The sequence below is a fragment of the Pterocles gutturalis genome, unplaced genomic scaffold, assembly GCF_000699245.1.
Source record: "Pterocles gutturalis isolate BGI_N339 unplaced genomic scaffold, ASM69924v1 scaffold1940, whole genome shotgun sequence".
Taxonomy (NCBI): Eukaryota; Metazoa; Chordata; class Aves; order Pterocliformes; family Pteroclidae; genus Pterocles; species Pterocles gutturalis.
Window position 1 is genome coordinate 10,271 of NW_010137913.1, and position 15,807 is coordinate 26,077.

Below are 15,807 nucleotides of genomic sequence, written 5' to 3' on the forward strand. Positions count from 1 at the left end.
ATGGAGCTTTGAGGACAATGCCTCTCTGGCAGTCTACCTTGGTGTTACCTGCTAGAAGAAACCTGGTGGTTGTTTGTCCATTTAGAAACCCTGGGACCTGTGGGAGACAATGGTATGCGGTAAAACTGCGAATACAACCGTGCAGTAAAACTGCAGGATACAAAGCGTTCCAGGATGTGTTTTTCTAAAATGAGTCAAAAAAGTTGAAGGAAACAGGCTCGTTACTAAATAGTACTGACCTAAAGCTGCAGCGTAGCCAGGAGGCCCCCGGTTAATGCGCCAGATGTGACTTTCTGGAGAAGAGATCTATTTCGACCCTGTCGTGCTAATGCAAGGGGAGAGGTTGCAGGAATCCTGTGCTGCTCGCACTGCTGGATGAGCTCCCAGCTGATGGTCCAGTGCCGTTGGCTACGGAGTCAGGCTGAGAGCTGAGATTATCCCTGGCAGTGCTCTGCTCTGAGAACTGCCTTTGTTTGGGGCTGGAAAGGTGTTTTATCATCACTCATCAGGTTATGGAAACGCTGATCAGTCGGGAGTGCAGTCATGTGTGCGGCGCAGGTACCGAACGAGAAATACTGGTTTGGGAGGTTGCTTTCATCATCTTCGGGGCTGTGTCAAGAGACAGTTGCCGTAATCGCCAGCCCCACTCGTTTACACACAAAGTGTTGTCATGGTGTGAGCCTGGCTAGCGGGAAGTTTCACGTGCAGACACGTTTCCTGTGGTAGGAGATCGTCTGTTCTGACACCGTATTGGTTCTGTTTGCACGTGCTGGGAAAACAAAGCGATGGCATGTTTAGAGAACATCTTTAGTCCTGTAGGTTTTCCAAAACATAATGGGCGGCATCAGGTCTGGGTGGTATTTACTATTTGAAAAATAAAGCAGAGCGAGCTGGAAAAGGTTACTGATACAGTGTAGAGATAATTTAGGTTTTGCTTGAAAGACTTTTATAGTTAACTGTGAGGATCTTAGGAAACTCGTGGAAGTGAGTGCCAAGAGTTTTCTTGCAAACCAAGTTGCTCCTGCATTAGGAGTAGTTGTCATTAAGAGCTATTTCTTCTCCATTCTTATTCTATTTCAGACCCTTCATCTTTCGCCCTCTCCCTCTCGGTGTGTTTCCTCCTTGGTAAGAAGATGTAGTGATGGTCACAATCTCGTTTTTGTTGCCCTGGGATTTTCCCTGGCCTGATGACAAGATGAACTTTGTTTCCTGAGCGTTACAGTAGCGAGGAGGCGATGTGAGGACCCAGCAGCAGGTGACCAGCCTCCCGGGACATGTCCTCAGCCGTTTGGCTGCTCTGTGAAGCCCAGTCCTCAACGGGACCATTTTGGAAGGGCTGTCAGGCTGCTCTGCTCCCTGGAAGTTGTATTATATCTTACAATTTCATTCCTTTGTTAGCTATATTCTTACCTTTTTTAAATTTTAACCTATTCTCTCACAGTCTTCTCTTTTTGCCAAGTTATTCATTATGCACCAAAAAGTCTCTTTTGCAGGTGTCTGTTCTAAAATCATCATGATTATTGAGAAGGGGGGGAAAAAAAAGCCTTGAAGAGCACTGTTTACTGCCATTTTCCGGGCACTGAAATTAATGTGCACTGGTTTCAACAATATCTCATTTCGTTGTGAAGGCTAATAGCCCGGTCACTTCATTATCCTGCTTTTCTGCACAAGTGCCAACGTAATAGCAATGCTTTCATTTTCCAGACCACCCTTGGGGTTCTTGAGACATTGCTTTCAAAAGCTGATCCATGCTTGCTTTTTTTTTTTTTTCTTTTTTTTTTCTTTTTTTCTTTTTTCTTTTTTCTTCTACCCCAGCCTAGCAAAGAAAAGAAGAGCTATAAATCTGTTCATCTTCTGTCCTTTTAGGTTAGCATAGTGCACCTGCAGCCCTTTTTAATGGCTTAAAAATGGTCGGACAGTGTGCTTTCAGGGGTGGGTACTTCACCAATTCATTAAAGCGTTATTTGTCTATTTATTTTCCCAAGAGGGCATTTTATTGCTGACAGCGTGAGTCAGGACAATTAAAGGTTGCAGTGAAGTATTCCAGCTTCTGATGTGATGCAATATGAACTGGAATGAAATGTTACTTTAGTCATCCTGCAAAAAAAAAAAACCAAACCCCAGTTAACACACTGTGTGCTGTGTTACCTGCGGGACAGAAATCTACCAGTCCTCTCCTCCCAGTAACAACTTCTACATGGTCGTGTGGGGAGGGTCTGGTGAGCAGAAATGTTACACCTCTGTGCGTGTGTGCAATCAGACTGTCAGCACGGAGTTAAAAGTGCGTTCTTCATGGTCACGTAGTATGGAGAGCAGGCTGTTACGAGGAAAGAGGGCAGCCGGGCCTCTTGGGTTTTATTCCAGGTTCACTGACTCAGTGCTGAGCCGCCTTGTGCATTATTTACACCATCTTTAAGCACGGGTAACAAAAAAATCGCTATTTCACAGGACCATTTTGACTCTAATTGTGAAGAGCTCTATGGCTTAAGTATAAAAATCACTTCGGGGCAAAATTTTATTTTATTTCTGTTGGTCTTTTGAAACAGGACTGAAAAGTGGATTTAGTGGCTGTGTGTAATTTCAGCAGGTTTGTCCTTTTTTATTAATTTCCCCTCCCAGCCCCTTGAATTATAAGAATTCCGCCCAAGGCGCCGGGGAGCGGTGAATGTTGACACAGGTGTGGGAGGATGTTACCGATGCTGTGATTCTCCTCACTATGACTGCTGGTTTTTAGCTGGAATCTATTTGGACACACCAGCCCAGGGTCCCTCTCCATCCCTCATGGCCAGCCTCTCAGCTATGCAAACACGTGTATTTCCATGTGCCAGCCTCCCTTGCCGCAGGACAGCAGTGGGAATGGGGAGTGCCTTTTGTTAGCCATGGAGGGTGGTGTGATGGCAAAGGAAAGCATTTAGAAAATCATTCTGTTACCTGTTCAGCAGCCCCACTCTGGTTGTCTGGCCTTTTCTCCCCTCTGACCGTACAGTTCCCTGCTTTAGCTGACATAGTTACATTCATTCTCTTGCATAAAGAAGGTGTTGGCACGCTCTCATCTTTTATTACCCTGGTGCGTAAGCACAGCGGTGGCAGAGGCACTGTGTAGAATTGATGCTGGTGGAACCACGCCAGGAGTGATTTTTAAAGGCAGAGGAGAAGGCAGCGATAAGGCATGGTGTTTTTCAGGTGATTGGGTTTGGAGTGAAGAATGATGGAAAGGAATTACGGTTACTTGATATATAATTTTTTTTTTCTACCCCAGCCTAGCAAAGCACGTAAGCATCTGCTTAAATGTCACTGCACTGTACCATGTGTCCTGAGCGCCTCGGTGTTTCTCCTGCAGCTCGGTCCCAGGCTGAAGGGACATTAATGCTTCAGTGGTAATTTGGGAGGGCAGAGGATTAGATGTTCTTGAAAAGCCATTTGCATAAAGGTTTGCAAAGGAGAGAGCAAGTGTGAGAATGTGTTCAAAGTGAGCAGTGGAATGTGCGCAGCTTGGCGTGCCTCATCCATCTGGCTGGACTGCGTTGGCTCTGTTTAACAGATCACATTTGATCTCGCCGTTCGGGAGAGCTGTTGGGCCTCAACAGACATGGGAGAGTGTCCTGGAAAGTCATGCAAGTAAAATGTGAGCTTACATTTCATGCTAGTTTCTCAGGAAGACAACAGAGGAGGTGCAGAAATGTCGTTATCGGTCTGTCCTGACCACATTGGCTGGCTCGACGGTCCGGGAGAAGGGAGGGGACTTTCCTGCTTTGCCACACTCCTGCTCCTTTCCAAGCCTGTGCTGGATTCCCCAGGCTAGCAGTTTCTTCTGTCCTGGATGTAGATTCCTGTCTTGTTGCTCACGGAGAGCGGCACTGCCTCGGCAGAGCAGGGGTTAAAGCCAGCTCAGCTTCCTTCTCCGCTGCTTGCTCAGGTGTGCTGCAAAGGGTAATAAAGAATGGCTGATTCGGAGAAACAACTTTGTGCACAGAGCTTACGGGACTAGGAAGAATTCCAGACTGGGAACTCTTTTTTGTTTCTCTGTATTTTATTTATTTTTTGATGGCAGCTGTCATTTTTTATGGAAAAGACTTTCCTATCTACAGCTATATTTTTGCCTTTATTTTTTGCCCTTTTTTTTTTTCCCCTGCTGAGTCATTGCACAACTCAACAGTCATTTGTGCGGCTTGCTTCCTGGAGTCTTGAATCAGTTTGTCACGTACCTTTCTTCTTTCCTCCTACATTTAATATAACTGTGCTGGTTTCAAGCGCTTCTGCACAGCGGAACCCCTTTCAGATGGTCCCGTGGTGTATCTCTGCGATCGGGGCGAGGGAGGTATGTACTAACGGCAGGATTTGTCCTGTGCTCAGTAAGGCGTTGTTCCTGTGATAATGTTAATGTTTAAAAATTATTCATTTGCCTTACACAGCCTGCAAATGCACAGAAAGCACTGTTTGCTTTTGCTTTTCCGTATGTTCCACTGCTGGTATCTGCTTAGGCAATTAAACACCTTTCATATTTTTCATCCTCTGTAATGCATTAGAAACGAGGTCCTCTTTTTGTTCTTCCTTGAATGTCTTTTCAGTCTTGTCTCTGAATATGCAGTTTGCTTTTTTCCCCTCTTTCTTCATCCCCTCTTCCTTATGCCTTTAACATTGGGTTGGTGTTTCAGGGACTTTCTTGGCCTCTATCTGATGTAAAATTCAAGAGGTTACCTAAAACCACAAAGCTGTGAAGCAGTATAATTAGCACATTTTGTTTTAAAAGGGTGAAAATCCCTGGCTGACACTTTTTCAATTTTAAAACGTCCTTGTTCTCAGTCTCACAGATTGTTTCTGTAATGCTTCTGTTTTGTTGCTCATAGTTTGCTTTTCAAATTAAAAAAAGTAAACAGAAGCTTGACTTTTTTTTTCCCCCAAAGTGCTTGTGTTTCAGATTGCTTCCCTCCCAATTAATTAGAAATAACAATGAACAAAACTATTCATTTTCCCGACCTCTGGCATTCCCAAAGACCTGGGGTGATGTTAGATGATGAAGCATTGCAGCAGCCTTACCACCTCAGCTCCTCCGCTCCAGCACTTGCAAAGCTAAGGTAAACGTCCACATTCTCTTCACTCAGCATGAAGAGACACGCGTACACATCAGGATGGGATCTGCAAAAGCCCACAGGAGGCAGGAGGTGGCCAAAGTCAAAAGAAGGTCTCTGGGAGGAGTGTGTTAAGATCTTGCTCATCCCCTCCTTGTGAAACAAGGTAAACATCCAAATTGTCTTCACTCAGCATGAAGAGACGCGTACACATCAGGATGGGATCTGCAAAAGCCCACAGGAGGCAGGAGGTGGCCAAAGTCAAAAGAAGGTCTCTGGGAGGAGTGTGTTAAGATCTTGCTCATCCCCTCCTTGTGAAACCACATCCCAGTGCAGGTGAACTAACACCAGCCGTGTCTGAACGAGGCATTTCCACCCCTCTCACTTTCACCAGGCCAACAGGAGTTCTTGTAGCCTTGTGCTTTGCTGCTGACCCAGTGGAAAGCCAGTCCTTTTAAAAAATTATTTATTTTTCCTCCAGGACAGCATCTATAGAGCTGGGCAAACGCCTCTGGAGTCCCAGGGAAGATACTGGATAATCCTGGTCTCTGCAGCCCAGCACCTCTGTGGTTAGGGGTCCTAGGCAGTCGTTCTGCTCGTAGCTTATTGCTTCCTCTCCCTCTCTCTTTTTTGAAAGAAGTTCAGAAGGTAATGGCGAAAGGAGAGGAGGAGGAGGTATTGCGTAAAACCTCAGTGGTCAAGCCACAGATTGGGAAACAGCAGACTTGAGCGCTCTCCGGAGCCCCCGCAACGGCGTTCTCAGAGACAGCACCCTCGTTCTCTCTGTTGGGAAGCTGGCTGCGCTCTCCATCTCCTCTGCATCGGGCTAGAGCGTTGGAGAGTGCATCATCCTCTGGCCTGCGCAGGAGGGAGGTGTTCTCCCTCTGTCCTGCCTCCTTCCTCCAGCCCCTGGTAAGGTGTTTGCTGTGTACATGCCTTAGGATCAAAGCTGTGCTGGTGTGAACGGTCGCTGTGGTTCGGAACTGTGAAACTGAAGCTGTTTCCTACTTCAGGCTCAGTTTTCCTCTAGATACTGCGTGAGTTACCGGAGCTGTGAGTTCCTGTGGGGTTTGGAAAGTGGATGGAGGTGTTCTCTTTGCTCACCTCTCGTCTGCTTTGATGCAGATAATCCTTGCCTTGATGTTTTATAGTCTCCTGGCATATCCGAGTGCAGCATTTGGCATTATTGGGGTCATTAGACAATATGTGATGTAGGGTGTTTGGGTATTGTGTTCTTCTGAGTAGCCTTCAGAGTTAATGTTTTTGTTTTATGATGTACCATCTCTCAGTCTGTCCTCCAAAAAGAAAAATAAATCTAAATCAGACTGAAGCCTTGGCTAATTGTTCTTTCTCTATTCATCTCCGTGGCAGCAGGAAACCCAGCAGCAGGGGTTCCATTCACAGCAGACGTGCGTGCCAGCTCAGATGCTTTTGTACGAAAATGCGTGTGTGGGTGTCGGAGGTAAAAATGATCGGGCAGCAGTGGCTGCAGCTGTATCCTTGGGAACTCAGGGCAAGGGAGATCAGTGATCTCTTTCCTCTAGGTTGGGGTTTTTATTATTCATTGAAAAAGATATTTAATAATTGCAAGTTATTCCAAAAGGGCAAACTAAATGTGTTTTGTTTGTTAAAGACTGTGTCAGCGCTGGGTCTGTCTGTAGTGCTGGCATTGCGTCTGCACCAGGAGGAGTGGCAATGTGCTCTGAACCAATGTGCTCTCAACCGCTGCTGGTCGTTTTGACCCCTGTAGCACCTTTATCTTCTGGTGTGCGTCCGGCTCTTGGGCACTGCTTCCACTCGTCACCTCTACATCTGCCACCTCACCTCGTGCGTCAGACATGCAGGTAGCAGGCGGGTGGATCTGTCCTGGTTGGTGCCGTTCTTCTCCTGTGTTGTGTTGGCCTCAGAGTGACCGGTTGGTTTGGGATGCACGTCTCTCTGCTGTTGGGAAATCATTACACTGTGGCTTTGCACATATTATGCCCACATGACCCCCACCTGGTTACATCTGTCCCTGTAGTTGTAAGCCTCCATTTAATTCCGTTTACCTGGTCAAGAACAATCCAGTGGGAATAACAAGAAATGTATTAACAGTTATTTCTAGACCCAGAAAGGACAGAGCAGCCTCCTCCTTGGTGCTGAGACCATTGAAACGGAGGGGCCGTAGCTCAGGTGGGAGGAGTGCTGTTGTGAACGCGATGCAGGGCCCAGCAGTTGTTTCAGACTGGTTATTTAGGTCAGAGTAGCTGGAGCTACTCTTTATTTATTTGCATAAGCCTATCTTTCATTCTTTGTTCAGCTAATCAGGTTCTGGTGTCCCCGAGTTCATTTCCATTCTTTCCCTTGTGACTATTCACTAGCAAGTCTACTTTGGGTGGGTTTTTTTCCCCTGGCTTCTTCCTGAGGGTGTGCCGTGGCCCCCCGTGCACAGCGGTGCACACACAGGCGTTTTGCCGCGGGTGGGAGAGGGGCTAGCTCTGGGTAGGCGACTGGCTCCCCGTAGTTCACTTAGAGCAGGGCTTTCCCTGCCCAGCCAGCTGACTGGGCAAGTTCTCGGTGCTGCTTCATGTTATGAACAGTTGTCACTTAACGGCGTGTGAGGCTAATTGTAACTGATTAGCTGATTGCGCTTGATCATGCCGTGTGCTGAAAGCGTGGTTTTTCCAGTACATGCTTCTGTGAGGAAAGGTTAAATTTACCGTGGCTTTGCGTTGGCACCGAACGACAAGCAAACGAGATCAGCCCGGATGAGTGTCCTTGGATGGAAGTTGAGGTCCTGCTCTGCAATTTTGGGGGATGCTTTGATCTTTGCTGCTTTTGGATTAGCTGTAACCAAATGGGTTTTATTGCTGCTTTGTTTTACGGGAATATCTGAAAACTGCAGCGAAGATCAGAACTGCTTTTGCTGGGCAGGGGGGAGGACATGAGATGAAGGGCTGGCCCAGGAGCAGGAGTGATATTAACAAACAAACAAACCAACGGGATCGCAAAGGCAGCGCAGGCAGCAATAGTGCAGGGAACAGGTTTTGACTAAGAGAAGAATAATTTTTTGTTGATAGTGCCCAAGTTTAGCAGGAAGGGCAGGAGCAGCCATCCTTTCACATCTCTCTTCTGCGTTGAAACTTTAGAGCTGCTTTTAGCGATTTATTAATTGTGAATGAGAGGTTAGTACCCTTTTTCCCTAGAGGCAATTGTCTTTAATGCTTTTATATTTGTTCCCAAATCAAACAAAAGAAATCCAAGCCAAGGCTCAGTGATTCTGATTGTTCAGTGATTTCCTAATTCCTTCTCTTATGTTGGGCAAAAGTGATAAGAGAAACCTGTTCCTGAGGATTTTTTTCGTTGACTATCACTGTGTTCTTGGGAAAGAAATGCCAATCACCGACAAACAATGTCTTCTATGTGTTGCCAAATAAAAGAGCAGGTTTGTTTTGTACTGTATGTATGCAAAAGCATGAGGATTCTGTGATTATTTTTACAAAGCTTTTTAATAACGAAGAACGTGCCTCAGAGCTTGTCAAAGAAGTGTTTAAAGAAATTCCAGTTATGCAAAACCTGAATGCAAATGGTTACAGCCCGGTTCAGCCAAGCTCTTTAGGTACACGTTGCAATCCCTTCCAGAGCTACTGGACACCTCGAGGGTGTCACCGTGGAACCCGATGGGTGGTGTCACAATCCTGCCGGTGGAACTGCCCTGGGTGGGGGCAGAGTGGCTCACCCGACAGCCAGCCCGCGTGTGTCTGAGGGAGAACGTGGGCAGTGTCCCCGGGCACGAGGATATTCACCTGCTCGGGGGCTTTGCTTTGGGAACTGACGGTCAGGAGGGGTTTGTGTGATGGACAGTGTGTGCTGTGTCAGGGGGAAAAAAAAGATGATTACAGAGATGAGAAAGGCTGCAGAAAAAAGGCATTTGGTTTGTGCTTACTGATATTTCAATGATATTTTGTTCAAATAATTTTAAAAAATATTATCTTATTGTAGTATATTGTTACTCCTGATTTTTCTTGTGTGGTGGCTTCCCAAATAATTGAATTTTGGCTCCCTGACTACAAAGTTCCATCAAAAGTAGCAATTATAGCTTCCAACTTTCTCGAATCAATCGCAGTTTAGTTATGCCAGGTTTTCGTTTTGTGGTCAAGGATTAAATACTATCCAATTAGCATTTGTTTATGAGGTGTGCTTTACACGGACCTTGCAGGTCTTTTCTGTCTTCACTTTGTGTGATCCTTCAGACAGACCTCAGAGACCTTGTTTTGTATAGTACAGATGGACATAATGTGATCAGTAAGGTGTTGACAAAGCTGATTTAAAACCTGGGAAATTAAATCCTCTCTCAGGTCAGCACTGTCAGCCTTCAGTTCCCATCTCTTGTTTCATTTTTCCTGGGGCTCTTGAGCTATCTCTGCTATCCACATTGCATGATTATTTTCTTCCTTTCCACTGTATTAGTTTTAATTTCACGGACACAGAGTTTACTTGGAGAATTGGGTTGCGGGAGGGTGTGTGCTTTTTGGTTATTCTCCATCTCTCTCATGACGTTTAGTTTTGCGGGGCGAGGAGGAGCGTGTGTTTGAGGTCAGAAATGAAGACAGTGTTCTCACTTGATTCCATCTTCTTGCCCAAGTGTTTATAAGCTTTGGTCAGATCTCAGTTCTTGTTTCCTGGTTTTTCTGCCTTTCCTCTTGGTGGTAAGGGGCAACCCGTAGGATGTGAAGAGTTGTCTTAATTCCGCTGCCTTGTCCTGTATGGTGACATCCCCAGGTCTTTACATAGCTTTTTCTTGTAGCGTGTCTTGATCAAGTTATTTTAAACCCTCTAAAAGCAGGTTTTTCAAAATATTTCTCTGTCAATTCACTGTTGGCTTACCTTTCCATGCTGTCTGAGAGTTAGGGGGTTGAATCTTGGAAATTCTGTACTTGATTGTGTCGGGAGAGACAGGGGTGCTGCATCCAGGCTGTTCTGCTGTGCCTTGAACGTGCTCAGCTTGAGTTTGAGGTCTCTGCGCTGTGGCTCACCTGTAGTGAAGTCCTGAAGCCCAAAGTAACCCCAAAACTGCGAAATCTCTTGCTCGTTCTTGTGCTGGTACCCAGCGAAGCTCCTGGCTGTTCTTGCAGCACCGCATCGTGATGCTGTTTGGATTGCTGTCTGCTGGCTCTGCTGCTCTCCTCTTTCTTGAGCAGCGTCTGTCCACAGGGTCAAACTGGAGAGTGCTCACTGAAGACAAACACGGTTGGTGTGAGCAGGGAAGGTGAGCCGAGTGGATGTGGAGTTTCCTGCGTGTTGCGTTTGCAAGCTGTGCAAAGCTTGATCCCTGGTTACTGTTAGTGCCCTGGTGAAAACTGTGTTATTTCGGCCTTTGTGCAAATTATTTGAGCGGCATAAATACCAGGTTTTATCGGCTAGTGTTTGAAGCTCATTGCTTTTCATTATAGATCGGTGCCAGCACAGGCCTTGTTTAAATTTGGCCTTTGAGTAAAATTTCTATCTCAGAAAACATCATTTTCTGTGGCGCTCTAAATCTTGCATCGTTGGTTCTGTAGGGCAGAGCTGTGCTTGTACGTTGGCTGAGAAATCTCCAAGCACAACAACAGTGCTGTAAAAATAATAAGTAAACTAATAAATCAGTTATCGTTGGCTCTCACCTCTTAAATTGAGGTCAGAAAGAAAAGGCGTTTGTGGGAGAAGCAGCGAGGAAAGCGGAAATGCCTGGTGTCCCCGTGGGGAACACAACCTAAAGATCACGCTTGGCGTTTAATTTAAATAATATATAGCTGGTCCAAAAGGAATGTCTGTCAAGCAGACAATTAACTGTCTGATGTGAGGAGCCTGACATTCAGAATGTTTGACGCTTCCATGCCAGCACATGGCTGTCAGACCATCAGGCACCGCTGGAGGCAGTGTATCGACACCCTCGCGCCCTCCCAGAGGGGAGCTGGTAATCGGTGTGTCATCGGCATGTAGGTGACACCAGGATCCGTGACAGTGGTGTTAGTCCTACCGCTGTGGTCTGCCGGTGGGACATGGTATGTGCCAAAGACCCTAAACCAGGGGAAGGAACATTCTCGTAGGAATCCCACACCATTTTACATGGTCCATTGTAAGTGACGGGGCCAGCAGATTAGGGTTGAGAACCTGCAAAAGGGCTTTAGATTTTTTTCTTGATGCAGTTGTATCATGTACAAACGTATAAGCTCTGACTTTAAATTCATCAACTTGACCTACCAGAGAGCTTGGAAGAATGGGTGTGAATGCGGGCCGTGCCTTTTGTGAAATGTCCTGTAAACATTTGTTCCAGTACATTGGATTCTCAATTTACAATGAGGAAGGGTTCATTCATCTGAGGAGAGATTGCTTAACGGCCTCTGTACACCCAGAACTTTTATTAATATAATAGTGTCAGGTTTCATTTGAAGGGCATGCGGAGCTGCTAAGCAGTTGAAGAAGTGGCATTTCAAATAAATTATATTTCTGTTCTCGTGGCTAGTACTCGGTTTGTAGCGAATTTTCAGTTACAACTCCCGTGACATGGCCAAGGGTGGGCTTTCTAGAACCGAGCAGCCTCTTTGACTTGTTTGATCTTTCATGTTTACCAAAGATATGTGTCAGTGGTTTGTACTTGAGGTGTTTTGCCCTCCCATGAAAAAGAATCCATGGCAGAAACAAGATAGTCTTGGTACAGCTTGGCATGTGTGGTGCATCAGACGTATGTATGTTATTTATTTGCTCTGTACATTATAATAATGGCAAATGTACACAGTACACAGGCATGTAAAACCGCGTGTGTATGGTTCTGCATGTATAGGATATTCCGGGCTTGGCTTGGGCTGAGGCCAGGAAAAATGGCTGGATTCCTGTGGAAAGTCCAGAAGAGGAGGTGAGGGCAGATGAAGAGACGGTGTGTGGTGTTGGTGCAGCTGGGTGCCAGTCCCGTGAGGCTTCTCGTGACAGCTTTCCCTGAGACCCTCAGCTTGGGTTTCGTTCTGTGTGTCACCCTGGAGAACGCAGAGCTCCTGCAAAGTCTGTTGAAATAGTGTAATGAGAGGAGTGTCTCAAGTAGCTGCTTTCCTTCCTTGTCTTCCCCCTTTCTGTCCCTGTTCCTGCCCGTGTCTCAGTTCTGCTAATTCACAAGGTTGTTCTCCTTCATCCACATCAGGGGCAGGGAGGAAAAAGCCCCTAAACGTAATATAGACGGGACTAATGCTACCTGTAACGTCCTCAGCCTGCCTTGTCTCTTGTCTCAGGTGGCATGGAATTAAATAGTTGCCATTAAAGATTAATAAGGGTTCACAGATGGTTATCGAGTGTTTGTAATTGTGTTAGGGAGAAAATCTTTGGTATCATTTCCAATATTTTCGTGGTACTGTGACAAAGTTTTTAATTTCCATCAGTAGCTGAATATTCTGTTAAACGAGTCTGGCAAATGCTCAGAGAATTGACAGCTTTAAATGTGCACACGCAGAGCTTTTCTTATTTCCAGTAAAAGTCCAGAACACCTTCAATAGGAAGAATAATAGGACGGTGTGTCAGGATCTCAGAGGGAAGTTTTTCAGGCATCATCAGATTAAACAAATAACGTGAGTCAGTGGATGGGAGGCTGGTGAAAGGACTGGGTATGGTGACATCCGTGTTGGTCCACTATGAGGGTAGAGACCCAGAACACAGACCTGATTCCTCAGGTTGTTTGGAAACAGAACATATTCTCCTCTGCTCAGTCACAGCCGACACGAGTATTTGAAGCGTCTTCCCAGGAGTAACTGAAATAAAGGTCGCTGACCGCGCTAAGCGTAGGGTTTGTGCGATACACGGAGCGTGTTTGTGTGCATCTGTTTTATAGCCTTCCTTACCAGTCTCTGCAGCCTTACCCTGAGGCCTTATGCCTTTTGGTTCTCGTGTGTTCGCTGGGATGTGTTTTGTACTAGAGCAGAAATGTGATCCCAAAGCTAGGTACAGAGTTAGAGGGGATATGATTCTGAACCCAGCCGTGCTATTACTGTGAGCGTTAATTCCTCATGTAGAGTACAAAGAGGGTTAAAGGCTTTGGCCCAGGCGCTTGCCTTGTGGCAGCAAACAGCACGTTTTAGAGCTTCAGATCTTGTCTGGAAGGAGTTCTTAAAAGCTTGAGTCAAACAGTACGTGAATCAGCACAGTTAACGTTGAGCAAACCCAGCCCTGCTGTATGCAGTGTTAGTTAGCAAAGGAAATAAATGGGGATCTAGTAATAAAAGAAAAGCCTGCCTGAATCTCGTATCTAGTGAAACCAGAACGGATAGTTCCAGACCTTCAAGCAGCCTTTGGTACTTCATGTCTGTGCCGTAATGCCCCCAAAGGCACATCCGTACGGCCTGCGGGGGTGATGTATATTGGCTCTCTGGCTGTAGCTGCAGAGCTGTGTTGGACAGGCTGAGAAGCTTTCATTAATACTTTTAAAATTTTGATTTTAAGCCTCTGTGCAGGCTTGAAATATGCTTTATAGGGCATTTGAAAGATGGCTCCTTATCTGAAGAAAAGTTTACCTTGATTAAATGAGGCTGATTTGAGCGCATCCCTGCAGAGTTGGGGTGGTGCAGGCTGTAAGGTTTCTGGATCTCTAACAGCGTTTATTGTCACCTGAGCACCGTAACAGGCTGTGTGTACAGTTACCCAGGAGGTGTCACTGAGAATCAAACCTCTCTCTGTCCTCCCTTCCAGAATGATGAAGTCCTCGGTACATGCAGAAGAAGATGACTTTGTGCCAGAGCTTCAGAGAAGCATCCATCCCAGAGAGCGGCCAGACTGGGAGGAGACCCTCAGCGCTATGGTAAAGCACCTCGTTGCATTTCCTAGATACATTATTATTTTTGGCTCTGAACAATCTACTGTTATACTCTAGTTATGCATTGATTTATATTCCTTGAGTTTCAGGTTTTTAAGTGGTTTGCATAGTACTTCCAACAATCCCAAAATACTTTCCTTCCTCTGGCAGTTTGTCAAGGAGAGAGAGAAGGAGCATGCATAACGCTTCGGCATCGTTAATGCGTGCCCCAAAGCGAAGTCTAGTCACCAATTAAAAGGTCTGTAATGTCACAACGATTTTCAGTCTGCATTAACCTCTTTTTCAGCAAGACTTTTCAGCGTGAAGGGAACTTCTTGTAAAAACATGCTCTTTGAAGCATGCAGCATCGTGGAAGAATAAGATTTTTAGCAAAATGCAGGCTAAGTCTGCAGAGATGAAATGTCAGCCTGAAATCTGACATGAGAGGGAACAGGATTGCAGAACAGCAACCCCAAAGGTGCTGTTATTGTACTTAAAGACAATACAAATGGACAGGGGCCCACAGACAACTCTGTGACCTTGATTTATTTATTTTCTTTTTAAATAAGGGAGCAGAGGATGTGCAGTTCTGCTTTCCCAACCCCCTCTAGCATTTGCTGAGCTGGGAAGGTCAGATGTTGTTTCATTAGCAGCCAAACAGAGCGATCTGGTTAGGTGGTTTTGTGAAGTTCTCTGACCTCACAGAGGCTTGACCTACCTTGTTTCAGTGGAAGGGTGTCTGGAAGGTGTATCTTGCTATTTTCAGATTTCCTACATTGTCTCATTAGCATGCTAAGCTGAAGAGGAAATTGCCTCGTGCGGCAGACCTTGGGCAGGGGGAAGGTCTGGATGTTTTGAGGACAGCAGCATGGCTAAGATTACTTACTGGGACGTGGCACCAATGACAGTTTTTCCCTTGCATTGGAGGCGATGTGGCAGTGGGAGGACTTCAGCCTGGAAAAGCAGCATGTTCTCTGCTCCGGGACTGCCAGCGCAGCAGCAGCGTGAGGGATGGGATGGATTTGTTAGCAGGACAGTCGGATTCATCTCATGTTTGGGGCTGAGGGGTGTTCATCCCAGTGCATGATCTGAAGTTTAAAGGACCATTAGTATCTGTCCGGGTTGTGCGAAATAGATTTTGGATTAGCTGTTCTTTACACTGTGTTCAGAAAATGTGTAGGTAATAAACACCCTGAAAGCCAGGTACTTAATTTTAACCAGGGGAACAAAGATGAGTTCTATGTTTTACTGGTTTAAAAGCATCATCAAACCAACCCAAAACTTTTTTTGTCTGCTGGTATTTTGGTCTGTTTTTTGCTCTGCTTGACTCCTTGCTTATCCGCTGTTAATTTTGACTTTTTGCAGTTGTCCCTTACGTATGTTTTTTCTCATGTGCGGATATTTTTGCCTTCTCTTCTGCTTGGCCCGCGGTTCCCGCTGGTGCCACCTGTTTGAGGGCACTGTCCGTTCTGCTCAACGTTTCTCAGCCAGCTCCCATCCTCAGCACACGCTGCTGCTCAGCATCCCAGGGCCAGGAGGCTTGTGTACATCACCGGGTGACACCACGCTGTCTGTAACCTGCAGGAGTGTCAGGAATGTGGGGCTGTAATTCACTCTCCACCCGTAACACAAGCTAGCTAGCATACCTGGTTTGTTATTGTTTTCTTCCATCGCTGATTTACAGTGAAGGCAAGGTTCACCTCCTGGCTTGGCACTTGCCCTGTGCTCGTCAGGGCTGTGGTGCTCAGGGACGTGGTTCAGGGCTCAGCTCTGTGCTGCAGCCTGCACGTGCGCGTGATGTTCAGAAACTACCACGTCCTTTGTTGACTACCTGCATTTAGGTAACTAAATCTTCTTGCTGTATGCTTACATCTACCCTCATTTGAAAAAAAAAAACAAAACAAAAAAAAAACAACAAAAAAAACCAACAGCACGAAGCAAGATCTG

The 15,807-nt window shown here is 46.0% G+C and overlaps 1 protein-coding gene across 1 annotated transcript in view; it reads left to right on the plus strand.

Annotated features, from left to right (window-relative positions):
• Nucleotides 1-8,728: 8,728 nt before the first annotated feature.
• LOC104468555 (rho GTPase-activating protein 32-like) overlaps nucleotides 8,729-15,807 on the plus strand; it is a gene marked incomplete at its 3' end in the record, with an annotated part of 72,080 nt that continues 65,001 nt past the window's right edge. The window contains exons 1-4 of the mRNA XM_010082739.1: nucleotides 8,729-8,885; nucleotides 9,613-9,644; nucleotides 10,184-10,317; nucleotides 13,758-13,866. Of these exons, the coding sequence (XP_010081041.1) occupies nucleotides 8,729-8,885; nucleotides 9,613-9,644; nucleotides 10,184-10,317; nucleotides 13,758-13,866 (432 nt within the window). The remainder of the gene's footprint in view (nucleotides 8,886-9,612; nucleotides 9,645-10,183; nucleotides 10,318-13,757; nucleotides 13,867-15,807) is intronic.